The sequence below is a fragment of the Lytechinus pictus genome, chromosome 2, assembly GCF_037042905.1.
Source record: "Lytechinus pictus isolate F3 Inbred chromosome 2, Lp3.0, whole genome shotgun sequence".
In the NCBI taxonomy this organism is placed as follows: Eukaryota; Metazoa; Echinodermata; class Echinoidea; order Temnopleuroida; family Toxopneustidae; genus Lytechinus; species Lytechinus pictus.
Window position 1 is genome coordinate 17,132,047 of NC_087246.1, and position 14,866 is coordinate 17,146,912.

Below are 14,866 nucleotides of genomic sequence, written 5' to 3' on the forward strand. Positions count from 1 at the left end.
AATATTATATCATACATTAAAATTGTAAATCAGTGTGGAACAAATTGGATGCAGTTTTGTTTATTGGGATACTTGAACTAAAAAAACATGCAACATATAAGTCATGTTAAAGAGAATGAGCCGAAAATTAAATGAGTAAACTTATGTACAGATAGAGTAAAATCATACAAACAAAACTAAATATTACATCAAAATTTGATTAGGTGTAACAAGGTTATGACGAAGTTTCAGATTATTTTGCTAATACAGTTCGCTTCATAATGTTCATGAAAATACATTAAGGGAGCTGATGACATCATATTCCCGCTCGTTCTTTTGTATTTAATTATATTAAATTATATTCAATCAAATTCTATCCTCCAAGAATGTAAACAAAGGATATGAGGGAAAAGGAAATGGCATTGATTTTGACAATTTTATCAAATTCAGATTTTGAAACGATTCGACCAATCTTTTTCAATGTCCGTAATTTCCCTTAAATTATTTTTAATGTTGATATATATTTAACATTTTCTCTAACAATTATAATTTTTAATTTTATGATGAGTTCTTCTTTCTAAATGTCTTTCCCATTCACTGGTCACCCTTTTGCCACTTTTTGTACATAATTCTCTTCTTCCAACCCTTCAAAATTCTTAGCCTTTAAACTTAGTTACCTATGTATAACTTCAGCGTTTTACGAAACCTTATTGTTTCCCGAACCTGGCTAAATGATTTTATGATATAATTTTAAAAACTTTCATTTAACAATCCTTAAATTAAAATATTTGCGCACTTCCGGTTACTTCCAACAGACAAAAAATTGAAATGATATGGAGGTTGGGATATAGGCCTATATATTCATTTGAGATGTTATATGTCAGAGTTGTGGCTTCATACGCATAGCAGATTAAATAAAAAAAAATTTGCATGCACCTGCAATATGAACTCATAAGCCGACCCAAAAGACAACGAAAAGATTCATCCTTACCAAAGCACATCTCCCTTTAAAAAATTGTCAATGAGTCTACATAAACAAACAGGGAATCTTTGTGTGCGATCTGAATATGCAAAGAAGCATATATGCCCAACATATATATTTTTGGGGTTTACCATCAAGACTTGATATCACAGACCTTTTTTCAATTCGTCACTGTTTGTGAGTTTAGTAGGGAACATGTTTTCATCATATGCTTTTCATAATATAGTGTATTTTAGCATTCACTTCGCAGGCACTTTCAGTACGTTCAGAATCTATGAAAATGCCAGTCAGTCACAATGGACAAATTTGAGATCATTGTCGAAAGTTGGACCGGGAGAGCAGATCGTCTTAAGATTCGGACCTGACAAAAAAATGCAAATATGTCGTTTGTTCAGAGTCCAGGACGACACTGCTCTTTTGATTCACAGATTTACGACAAAGACTGATTTGTCACGAAGAGCTTTTGACAAAAGATTCTCTGCATTATACAGTGCGTATCAATAAAAACGGGACAGTTTTGAAAAGTCTATAAAAGTTTTGTTTGAAATTATGTCAATTTTTTAATGTTAGTAAATGCTCTTAAGTCTTATCTTTCAAATGCCATTATAAAAACAAGTTTCGTTCATGTTTGAGCGAACACGAAACGTTTTTGTCAGGTGTTCAAAATTAGGCTTGCGCCAAAATGGCAGAAAATGAGAATAATTGATGATCAGACTTCTAGCTAACCAGCAGCCTCCTCTTAACATTTTCATTATCTTTGCCAATATTTTTGAATTATGCTGTCAAAATTCATTTACAAAACTACTTGTATTGATTTACTTGAGCCAGGGAAGGAATACATGTTTATTCTTAGGGGCTATTTTGCCATACCCGGGGCGATGGCTAAACTTTGGGGTATCTCTTTAATTTAAAAGGGTACTTTTTTCCCCAATGAGTAATTATGCTCTGAAAGCATATCACATTATTTTTTGATGTATGTATAGAATATTGCTTTTCTTAATTTTCTTGAATATTGATGGGGCAGATATTGCGGCAACTTTAGAAAAGATGGTCACCCCAAAGCATTCCATTTTGCACATTTTAGGGCCATTTCGGCTGTGCGGTCATGAGGGCGAAATCGCCCGTCGCCCTCATGGTTTTCCTACTCTGACCAGAATTGTTTTGTGTTTTCATTTAAATAGGTTATCTTTTAGCATTGAATATTCCTTCATAAGAACAAAACTTTTTTGTCATCCCAAGCAAGGAGATTTGAATTGTTAATGGGGAGAGCTTGTAAATTATTGATCTGAAAAATGATTATATTATGTGCAACAAAGATTATGATACCTTTGAAAGACATGAATCCTTTTGCCAAAGGAACATTGATTCCTTGAACAAGTTAAATTGTGTGCTTGACAGGACAATATTAATTAACATAAGGGATTCATATTTTTCAAACGCACCATAACCTTTGTAGCACAAAATGGAATGATTTTAATAAATCACAAGCTCTCCCATATATTAATTAACAGGAAGGGACTCATATTTTTCAAAGGCACCATAACCTTTGTAGCACAAAATGAAATTATTTTTAGAAATCACAAGCAAATCCCCAATACCTGGGTTAACTATTTTATGAAAGAATGTTCAGTATTAAGAGATATCATATTTTAAAGGATAATGATAATTCAAGTAATTCAACAGTTTTGTAAATGAATTTTGAAAGAATAATTAAAAAATTATGACAGAGAAAATGAAAAGGTTAAGATGAGTCTGCTAATTAGCAAGAAGTCTGATGGTCGATATTTTCTCATTTTCTGCCATTTTGGCGCAAGCCTTTTTTTAAATCCCTGACAAAAACGTTTCGTATTCGCTCAAGCATGAACGAAACTTATTTTTCTAATGGAATTTAAAGATAAGACTTAAGACTATCTATTAACATCAAAATAGACACATTATGATTTCAAACAAAAATTTTATAGACTTTTCAAAACTGTCCCGTTTTTATTGATACGCACTGTTAAAAAGCGTCAGCAAAGTGATTACTAAAATGCCCTATCAAAATTCAATAAACCGCTAGTCATCTAGATGACCATTATCTATGATAATACCAAATCACAATATCAAATAAAGGTCAGTAGTCGTGATATATGAGAGGGCCTCTACGCCGTTCTGGTTGTTAGGAGGTTGCTAAACTGGGGGGGGGGGGGTAATTAATATAGTGAACCCTCTTCTTTGATTATAAAGAGTGACCCTCTTATTGGATTTGAACATTATGACATTTTTCACATGGATAGAGACCCTATGATTAACAACACAATTTCTGTATATGATGAGTTATCCTCTTCTTTGATAATGAATAAAGACCCTCGTCTGGTATTTTGAATAATGACCCATAAGAATAGTGAGCTTCTCCAAATATGGCTCATGGTCATTAATAAAAATATACCGATTGGTCGTAATGTCTAGTAGCAGGTGGATATATTGTATGTCACATATTGCTTTTATGGTGATCATAATCTCACATATTCTGGCTAACATGATGTCCAGAGCATGCCAAAGAATTATAATCTTCTTGGGTATCTAAGTCACTCTCCATATTAACCGACAAGTCCATGAACTAAAAGGTAAGTAACACAATAGCAGACTTTTTAAAGAGCACACATTGTTTTAACAATGGGTATAGTTCTATTTTCTAAAAACTTTTTATTAACCAGGCTTTCAGATGATTGAGCAATATTCCACTTCATAAAAATATGTCTTATTTACAGCTAAGAAGATACATAAATATGTCGGTGGATTTGCACTGGTCATTGCTTACATAATTACATACTAGCCAATAGAAAAGTGGGCAAATACACATTGTAATTCATGATAATTACACATATCTTTAGGACATTCTTTAAAAACTTTTTTAATCATCAGATGACTTATTGAATCCTGCATTTATAGACACAAAATACATAAAAGGCGTACATTTGTTTAAACATTAGGTTGATAATCAACAAAGAAAGTATCAATTTAAAGTGCAACGACCTGAAAAAGAAATCACACTTGTCAATATCCGTTCCCCTAAAAAAATCATATATTAGTATACTATAAAGTACTAGTTGTTAAATCATTGTATGGGATATTCAGTATCATGATTTTCATTGATTTCCTTGAATAGCTGGGCACCGTTGCATAGAAGTTACTTTGCCATCCAATAGTAACTACCATGGTAATAACGCCTAACAGCTAATCAGAGCGGATGATTTATTAAAGGGAAGTTACCATTGGATTGCAAAGTTACCAAAATAGTAACTTTTATGCAATAGGGCCCCGGCCTACTTAACTTTTTCAGTTTATTTACATGAGAAAATGAAAATTAGAGAGCTGGGCTCTGCTGGGCTCCGTAACACAAAGATTAGCGATCAATCGCTAAATGAACTGACCAATCAATATCAATGTTACATGCGCACTAAGTTTAAAATACTGACCAGGGACCAATCAGGGGTGTTCTTTCATATTTGCAATTCATCGCAAACCTTCGTGTTACGGAGCCCAGATAAGTGAAAGTTTGAACGGACAGACAAGATCTATACATTTTTAAAAGCTGTAAAAAATTACATGTATATCTTTGATTTTTGAGGATTTCAAAGCAGACTACATAAATAATAGTAATGTCATCATGCTGTATGGTGAAAACACATCTTCTATTTGATCCAATGCACAAAATGACTAAAAGATACAGTAATCTACTTTAAAAAGGTAAATCTTTTAAAAGCTTACTCAGAATGATACTCTTCTTTCAACATCACATGTTATCTCTGTTGTACCATGATTACCATCAAAAGGTGAAAGTGCTTATGGGGGAAATCACAAATTTCTGATAATAAATTACACAACAAATGGTAACTTCATCATCTTTACCATTTGACACAATCTACTCACCACATTGCCAATTTGAGATTTTCATAATCTTAGCGATCTCATTTTATTAGATGAAAAAAAAAAGGACCCGAGAGCGCAAACATGATCAGGCATTCATTTATAATGCGTGATTATCCTCATAATCAGTGATGAAAGGTCAGAAGTAGATTTATGATTTAAGATGAAAGTGATTTATCACATAGCAATGATCCACAGTACTATTTTGTTTAAACATTATCATTTAGAGCTCACTGGCGGGCTGTAAAAACATTGTACATGTATCTCAAAAAGTAAGCAAATTAGAGTTCAGCTCAGAAAAAAATATATATTTGAGTTTATGACATAGGTGGCAGCCCTCTTTTGCCTAGAAATAGTTCTCTACAGGAATTAGGAGACTGTTTTAGATAAAATGAGGTTGTAACCCTTGCAATAATTCTAAAATAAGCTTTTCCTGATCTGTCCTAAAAATTGTAAATTTTGAGATATGATGGTTTAACAGCCCATCACAAAGTTACCTTTGTCTAATTTTCTATAATAATATTCTGATGAACACAAATCAGTACTTTTGTTTTTAGCCATCACTTTCTTAATCCTCAATTAATTTGTTTCACCCGTCACTATTTCTGTTTTTACTCATTTTTTCTGTCCTATGAACTGACATTTATTAGAAAATACTAATTTAACCTCAATGTGCACATTCTGACAATACTACATTCAACAAAATATTGCAAAGTTCCATAATATCATATGCTCATGACATTATCAATTCATTCATTATTACAGTTCATTCTTTTAAGTGTCTTTCTAGAATTACTTATCTGTACATGAAGAAAAGTATATTTCAGAAATTCCATTTGAATTTAGCCAGAAGTTCAATTCAATTCAATTTTACAAAGCACAATTTAATTCAATTTCAATTTTTACAAAGTTACAAAGAGGGAGAGCCTAGCATTCCACCACACTGTAAAATATCTCAGATTAGGTTTCATTTCTCAAAAGTACAAGAAAGAGAGAGTAATGCAAGAAACCTACTTGCTGTCCAATTATACATTTGCGATTTGCTTCAGGAACCATTTGATGAAAATTATCTTTCAGCACAAAAAACCCCAACAACAATAACAAGAGTTGACATCACTGACAAGTTGCCATTGACAGTTACCGTAGTAACAGTCAGTCATCTGTGCTTCTCAGCCAATCAAAAGCAAGGAAATTTGTCAGCTCTGATAATTTGTCACATTGACAAAATGTTGATTAAGTTCTTCCCTGATCTTATGGCAAAATACAATACTGTTTTCTATTTCTCTATCTAAGCAGTTTCTACAGATCCACTGTTTATGCCTATATATATATATTTTTTTGCATAAACACATCTTAATAAAAAAATAAAATTATTGAGCTTTCAATAACTAATGATAGACAAATAACTTTATTCCCAACTATTTCATCAAAGACCACAAATTATCTACACAAAACTGGAATCTGAAATTTGAAATTTAAATTAGTAAATTTTAATCTAGAATTGGTTTAAAACATTCCATCTCCACAAACTTTTCAAAAAGATAGTGATTTTGTACTTGAATTTGTAAATCTACAAAATCTGTAAAAACAGTTTCTCACAGTATTAAAAATGGTTTGAAATAGTACTGTTTCACACAACTGTCATTACATATATAAATACTGCTTGCCTTCTATAAAAACTATTATAATACAGGTTCAAGGGTGCATTTAATGGTGACTTATTTTGTGCAACCTTCCAGCCATGAATTTTGGGGTGCAGTACTGTGTATTTAAAAGACAAGTCCACCCCAACAAAAACTTGATTTGAATAAAGAGAAAAATCCAACAAGTGTAACACTGAAAATTTCATCAAAATCGGATGTACAATAAGAAAGTTATGACATTTTAAAGTTTTGCTTAATTTCACAAAACAGTTACATGCACATCCTGGTCGGTATGCAAATGAGGAGACTGCGCGTCATCCACTCAATATTTCTTTTGTATTTTATTACATGAAGTATGAAATATTCTAATTTTCTCCTAATTGTCACGTGAAACAGCAATTAATTCCTCCCTGAACATGTGAAATTTGCATTGTTTAATACTATATGATTAAGTCAACTTGGTCCTTAATGTCAAATCTGTCAAAAAATAAAATATTTTATAATTCAAACAATGAAACACAAAAGAAATAGTGAGTGATGGACATCATCAACTGACTCAATTGCATGACGTTGAGTTGTGCATATCACTGTTTTGTGAAAAATAAGCGAAAATTTAAAATGCCATAACTTTCTTATTTTACATCTGATTTTAAAGAAAATTTCAGCGGTATGCTAGTTTGATTTTTGTCTATTTATTCAAATCAACATTTTTCTGGGGTGGACTTGACCTTTAAGGTGCACCATTTACCTCATAGCGCATAAAAAATGAGCTGCCATATTAAATATCCATTCTTTCAAAGAAAAGGTTATGGCAAGGATTTTGATGCACTTAGTCGGGCATGCTTAGGAGGTATGCCTGTGATATCACAAAATAAAACAGATGTGACCTTTTTGTTTGTGCGATACTATAAATTTGAAGGGATTCAAACAAACTTGCCACTACAGATTCATTTTGCCAACCCACTTTATAAAACAAATAATGCACATTTTTTTTAATTCATGATGTCAGTGACGATGCAGGTATCTCTGGTATTCATATGAATGTCACATATTGAAAACGCCTTGTGTATGCTGCATTGCCACAACACAACAAAAAATGTACATTATTTGTTTAACATTAAAAAGATATTAAAATGTGAATTTCAATCACAAAAACTGATGTAAGGTATATTCATTCACTAAATAACCTTCTAAAGCCAGAGTTTATATTAAAATCAAATTGAAAAACCAAACTCTGATCAGACTAAAAAGCCCCCAAAATATCAAACACGAGTAAAAACAGATTTCAACAGCATAAAACGTGATACAGAAACATTTTATAGTTAAAACCAGTAATACTTATTGCAATTCCCAAATAATTAGTATAAAATATCTACAAATGGTATGTACACTTATTGTAAACCAAAAGACGTCTTTTGTAAAAGCCAAACACCACACCCAAAGCTAGTTCCAGCATGCACCCAACTAGCATAGCTACTACCAAGTGTGAACACAAGGACAGGCAGAGGTGTACACAGTATGACTGTTTGCTCTGGGATAGTAAACTTGAGAGGTTGTGAAAGGACTATTGTCATGACGATGAGCAAGGGAATACTGAGAGGCAGTGTTAGGACCTCAAGGATGGCAAAGACACCAATCCCTTCTGTCCACATAATAGAATACTTGAAGGAAAAGAATAAAAACTGGCTCATGCAAACGGCAAAGATAGTACCCGTCCGCATGGGTGCACGGAAATTGGGGAATATTTTGAGGTCTTGTTGAAAGAATAGGAAAACGATGGATGCTACAGAGTTCCAGATCTCAGGAAATGGGAGAGGGTTGCTAATGATTGCTAAAAGGTAGGTCATGATGGTGAGGATGTTACCATAAGTAGGGATCAGGCCTGGTTTGTAGGAGAAAGGATTCTGCTGCTGCCACTTGAGACAGAATAATCTGATAGTGAGCGATAGGATGCCAGAGATGGTACATAAAAGGGATGTTGAAGGAACCTGTGAGACAGCATTCCACCATGATGATTTAGTGAGGTTGCAAAGATCGTTCAGAAATACAGACAAGGATATTATGAAAAAAGCAACAAATGTCCCATGCAAGAAGAGATCTTTGGCACACTGTGTGAGATTCCTATCCTTCCATTCGATGGAATACCTCCAAAGCAGTAGGATTATTGTAAAGACCTCAACACAGAGTGCAGCATATGCTACAATGGACAACAGACCACCAAAAGGCTCTATGAACTGATGTATAATCACACCTATAGGTATACCAATAAGTAGCCCTCCCACAAAGGCATAGGGACGGGGATGAGGAGGGTGGATCAGGGAACATGAACTGGACAATAGAAGCACAGCAGCCATCTCTATCATGAGCACTGACCACAGAGACATACGTTCCTTAATGACTGGTGCTTGCATCAGCAACGAAATGCCACTTACAAAAAACATTACTCCACTCACTTTGAAACCATTCAGATTCTGCTTCATATTGCACTTGGTCAGCTTGAAAGCAAATGCACTTGTTACCATCAAATCTGTGAACAAGACTGCCACAAAGTTTACATCTAATACCTGCAGAAAAACAGGTTGCATCACATTCAAGATAAATGTTGGAACACTAACAGCTGAAAAGAAGAGGTATCTAAGAATTTCCTTGGGTGAAAGTTGCTCTTGATTTTCATAAATAAGAATCCTAAGAGTGATACCTATCAAAGCAACACAACTATAGCTGGAAAGGATTCCAATACTTGCCTTATTTTCTGAAATTTTTAAAATGTATTCGAAGCAAAAGGGAAGTTTCATTGAATGAATAGTGCCACATAACCAAAGGCAGTGATGGGTGACCTTTGAACTTGCATGCAATCTGGCAATGAGATACATTTGAAGCAAGAATGTTAAAACAGCAAGGAACTGCATATAAAGGCCTAGAGATAGAAGGAAACATTCTGAATGTACAAGTAGAGCTGCCTGTAAAAGAATGCACAACGAGAGATTAGAATACTTTGTTCTAGCCAGCAAGACACATGCAACAGATACAGTTGCATTCAAAACCAGGAGGAGGGTTAGGGGAAGGGTTGATACAGATGGTATCATGAGAGACAAAGGTACTACCTGGTAGATAGCATAGGATGTGATAAACACGGTTCCAAGAGTAAGAAGTGTGGAGGCAACTAAAAACCGTCTACCCTTTGACAAGGAGAAGCCCAGTAGTGTGTATGATGCAATTGCTGGGAACAACCAAGATGTTGCAGATGAAAGGCCCAATTGCTGTGCAATCCAACAGGACAAGATGAGAGACACAAAACCAAGTATGATTCTAGCATATATCACCTGATTTACAGTTATGTTAAATTGTTCATAGAGTCCACGAAGTTGTATTAAAGTTGCTAGAAAAGAAGGTAAACAGGCTATGAGCAATAATTCTACAAGGGTAAGGATATTAGCATGCAGCATTTCCATTATATGTGAAGTTAGATATAAAAGAAATGGAAACCCAACATATACGATGAGTACTGCTGCTGCTTCTGCCCGTCCTAAGATCTGACTTCTCCTTGACTGCTCTGGGTTGAGCTTGTAGAATGATGATATTGCTGGTTTAAGGAAGATCCTCAAAAGAAGAAAGCCGTAGAAGACTGCCACATAGAGAGCGAACCTGACAGACGTCAGGTATGCTAACAGCCAGGTCACAAGTCCAACTGATACTAGCGGATAGAGAGAGAAAAGTCCCATCTCGATGGTCTGTGACAAGATGGGTTGGTTGCTAATGAAGAAAGGAAATTGGATAAGTCCCCAGACACCGGTCAATCCAAGGAACATGTTGAGCAGCATCAGCAATGGGATGTTGAAGATGGAGATCCAGATGAGTGGAAGACAGGAGTAGAGGACAGCCATCTGGGATGCCACAAAGGTGCAGATGTAGGCAATGACCGCATTCTGGGGAGCATCACCACTAACCATGAGGTAAATGGCCAGAGCTCCAACAGTCAGGATCGCCAGGAGAAGCTCACCAGCCATAGTGAAGATGAAGAGCAGTCCAGGAATTGCAGCGGGTAGGACATGTTTGTTGTACAGAAAGGAAGCCATGGGCTTGCTCTTTTCGTGTTGGCTGTTGACAAAATCTCTGGGAGGATCAATGTGATCAGAGGTCTGGGTCATTTCACTGGAACCACTGGCTGTGCCCCGCTGGTGCATCATGTCTGTTTGCCTTATAGTGTGGTGTCTTGCTTGTCAAATCTATATGGGAAATCAATTGAAAAAAACCCCAACCCAACAATGTGGTTAATAATTGAACAGGAAATAATAAAAATCACATGGAAGTCAACACTGTTCTTATCATCTTTATTTATCTATGCAAGAATTACTGTTCTTTTTTTAATAATCATGGCACTCATTGAATTCAATGCCAGGATTAACAGCATCATGAAAATTTTAAGTGTTATTCTTATTTGTTATAACAATAAACTTCAACTATATAGTAGTATAAATGGTACAATATGTCCATCCATTTAAGCAGCACACAGAAGTGATTGTGATAGATGATAATGGAAATGAAGTGAAAGCAGTCTCTTCAGATACATGCTCACTGACTGTGCATGAGCTCATAAGAAAGCCCAATGTACATGTACATCATCTGTAGAAAATGAGCTCTCACAGCATTTACTTTCTATATGATAATGCAAGTGTATTTTTGTTTTATAAAACACTAAAACAGCAACAGAGAAAGCGCAAGCCTTAAATTACATAGATAACTCTGCCGAAATTAAATATCTTGCGATCAGAGAAAACTGTATATAAAACACTATTTTGTAATAATCTGGTTTAAAAAATTGCTTTGAGTTAGGTGATTGTTTGACTTATGAAAGGTTGAGTTAGGCAGATCAACCAGTATTTTCATTGCTTTCCAACTCTGTCACAATAGCGCTGGTCTGCTGGAGCATGCATTGTCATTCTTTTGGTGCACACTTTTCTGCCAATTTACCAATTGAATATAATGTGCACTGTGAGATGCCTATCATTTGTAATCCTATTCCATTCGTCACTGAACAATCACTGTTGTTTAAAAAATAATACATCTTATGGTAAGGTATAACAAAGGATCTGAAATTTAGGAAATACAGATGTAGATTACAAACACAGCAATATGCTTTTACAGCTAGAAGCATTAATAACTGGAATGCTTTGCCAGAGGAAGCAGTTTCTGCTACTAGTGTAAATGCATTTAAATCTGCAATTGAGAGGCACTGGAAATCTCATCCATTAAAATATTCACCATACCAGAGACAACCCTACGTGACGAGGGGCAAATAAGCTTCCAGCTTTATGTCTCTACATCCAAGTACCGGTAAGTAAGTAAATTAAACTTAATAATTTTTCAAAGGCAACTGGTATGGTACATAACATTATAATAGATCAGTGGCACACAAGACGACGGTACCAAAGACCCTTTCATGCACTCAGCCCATGATTTCTAGTCACTGCTGGTGGGCATTATATTCCATATACCGGGTACTTAGAATCTTGCTATAAAATTGGTCAGAAGTCGGTCACGTGCTAAAGGGTAGTTTCCCCATCAATCATCACTCGCGTTATGAATTAATTAGTTTGAGTTCGCGCGAATTTTGCCAGTTGCCACTGAATTTTTTTGGTCCATCATTCTCCATCAACTGCAGTGACGATTGTGCAAGATCTAGATGAGCGCGCGCAGTGTACATACACGCAAAAAATTGCATTGCCCCTCGATTGTTTCGTTGTGATGGCAAAGTTCCTTTGTGAGGTCACAATAAATCTTGTTGGAGCGAGCGCACACATTACATATGCACTAGCATTAAAACAGCCTTTTGGATTTTTTTTTCAAAGGAAACCTTGATTTAAACAAAAATCTTATCTTAAGTTTGGATAAACCAGGGAAGTGGGAGTTGCGCGACAGCCAAAGTAAGTCACTGTTTTTTTCCTTTTAAGTTTATTTTTTCCCTTTTTTTGGTGCATTACAGGCCAAAACGGAATAATCTTTATTTTGGTCCATGCAGTTATTTTGATATATTTGTATGAAATAAAGACAAAAGTCAATGAGCCCCGTCAGGGGATTTTGCATTGTTAACCCCCTAATGGCGGCTTCACGATCGCGAGCCGTCTGTGTACGAGGAAAATTTAAAAAAAATTAAAAACATTAAAAAATTAAAATAAAAACTCAGAGTCAGAGTCAGAGTCAGACGGCTGCCAGCTGTGTCTAATTAGTAATGCCGCGGAGCGAGACAAACTAAGTCTCAGCGGAGCATATCCCTGACAGAAATAGACCTATTTATCAGTCTACTAGCAGTACATCTTGCAGCGTTTGATTAAAATAGTACGAACTGAAAATAACATTAAAAAACAAAAATTCTCGAAACCTGCAGTCTCCAACTTCAGCGGGTTGCTGGATGCACTGGATGGATAGACCCCCGACATTTCCCCGTGTAATTCAAACGGAATCGTGAAGATGCCGCTTCGCACGACCAACTAACTTCTATTTCTATCATTGAATAATATTAGATACATTTTGTGCTTCTGTATTAAGCAATACACACGTATAATCGATACATGAAATATGACAAAAAATGAAGCTTACCATTGCGAACGAACTTTAGTGGGAATTGGGAAATCAAATGTCGGAAGCCTTGGGGCTTGGCTTGTTCTAATTTCTATGTTCTTGGGCTCCAGCTAGCGCTAGCTAGGGCAGGTCTATGGTATATGCGCGAAGACAAATTTGAAAAGGAATTATGAAACTAATTTTCCTTTTTATTCATTATAAGCACAATTTGCTAATTAACATAACGATGCAATGCATATAATTATTTGTCAGTGTATTATCTAATAAAGCTCTTCTAAGGTTTTCTATTACGAGGATTTCATTTATGACACTAGTTTTCCTTTTTAAAGCGGAATCCAACCTTGGTCATATAGTGTTGCGTGAGACATGAGAAATATAAGAAAAACAGGATGGTGAAAGTTTGAAAAAAAATCGGACGAGCAATAAGAAAGTTATGGCTGTTTTAAAATTGAGATCCCTAAGACTATGTAAATTTCAAATTGGCAATTGGGTAAGTAAATTATGACGAGGGACAAGGACAACGTTCCCATAGGCCATATATACTTAATTTTCTAGATTATGTGGGTTTTCTCTTAAGTAACTATTCCCTTGGGGCAGTAATCATAATACAACCCAGGTATCATATTTTTTTCTGTCCTCATGAAAGAAAAATATAATTTGAAGTAGAGACTTTTGAAAAATTGACAATTTAGCTATTTTATATACTGGAGTAAGTGAAAAGTAGTCCTTGCCTTACATGACATCACAAACATGCCATTTTGAAGACGCCATGGGTATAGTGATTACCGCTTTTACAACGTTTTAAAATTCATTACTTTCTTACTTATTGTCTGATATTGTTCAAACTTTCACTATATCAACTTGTCTGAAGTTTCTTTTTCTTCTAAAAACTCTAACAAATGTAATCAAAATTAATCCCTGTATTATCTAGTAGAATGTCTGGCATGAATAATAATAATAATAATAATAATGATACTAATAATAACAATAATAATAATTATAATAAATTAATATTTATATACCGCACATAATAGTGTCGGAAATGACACTCATAAGGCGCACAACGAACATATAACACAACTTATACAATACAGAAAATGAAATCAATACATAAATGAAATCGAACAAAAAATTTGTTTCATTGCGTTATTGAATATAAGCGTACATATAGACCTAAACAATAAAATAAATGTTCTTTTATTTGAGAGAGTATTTATGAATGGGGATTGCAAAAGAAAAGCAATTCTATATGTAAAAAAATTGTAAAATAATCATGTAAAAAATAATTTGGTTGATTGAAATTTAGCTTTAGTGTATGTCATCACTTTATTGTTATGAATTTTATCAAAGGAAACCACTATATGATGGATTGATTGGGATTTTTCTTGCAAGGAAAGTTTTACAAGTTTGGAAGTACTTAATCAAACCATGGATCCTACTCTGATCAAACATAGTTTGTTAGGATATTTTACATTTCATAATCTACAAAATAAGTATTTGAATCGTTGTTTTGCTCAAGCTTCTTAAAATTGTGTTCGCATTTCTTTAAAGGAAAATGTGTAACTCGTAACGCGTGTAATTTTAATTTATTATGTTATGTTCTTTCTCATTAAGCTCAGTGATGCAATTTCATTCTGCAATTTTAAATGCAGTCATGTGCTGAAACATACTTACATAATACACATTAATCAAAGATCTCAAAGATGCTATATATTTCAAATATAGTGATCAATACAATTAATTAATATCGAACAGACGATTGAGTGAAAATCAA

The 14,866-nt window shown here is 34.5% G+C and overlaps 1 protein-coding gene across 1 annotated transcript; it reads right to left on the reverse strand.

The window, feature by feature from the left end:
* Nucleotides 1–3,623: 3,623 nt before the first annotated feature.
* LOC129254677 (uncharacterized) lies at nt 3,624–13,227 on the reverse strand. The gene is made up of 2 exons (XM_054893184.2): nt 13,111–13,227; nt 3,624–10,739 (listed from the first exon to the last, which is right to left on the reverse strand). Exon 2 carries the CDS (start codon nt 10,698–10,700, stop codon nt 7,905–7,907), a length of 2,796 nt encoding a protein of 931 aa, XP_054749159.2. The 5' UTR covers nt 10,701–10,739; nt 13,111–13,227; the 3' UTR covers nt 3,624–7,904.
* Between the last annotated feature and the right edge of the window lie 1,639 nt (nt 13,228–14,866).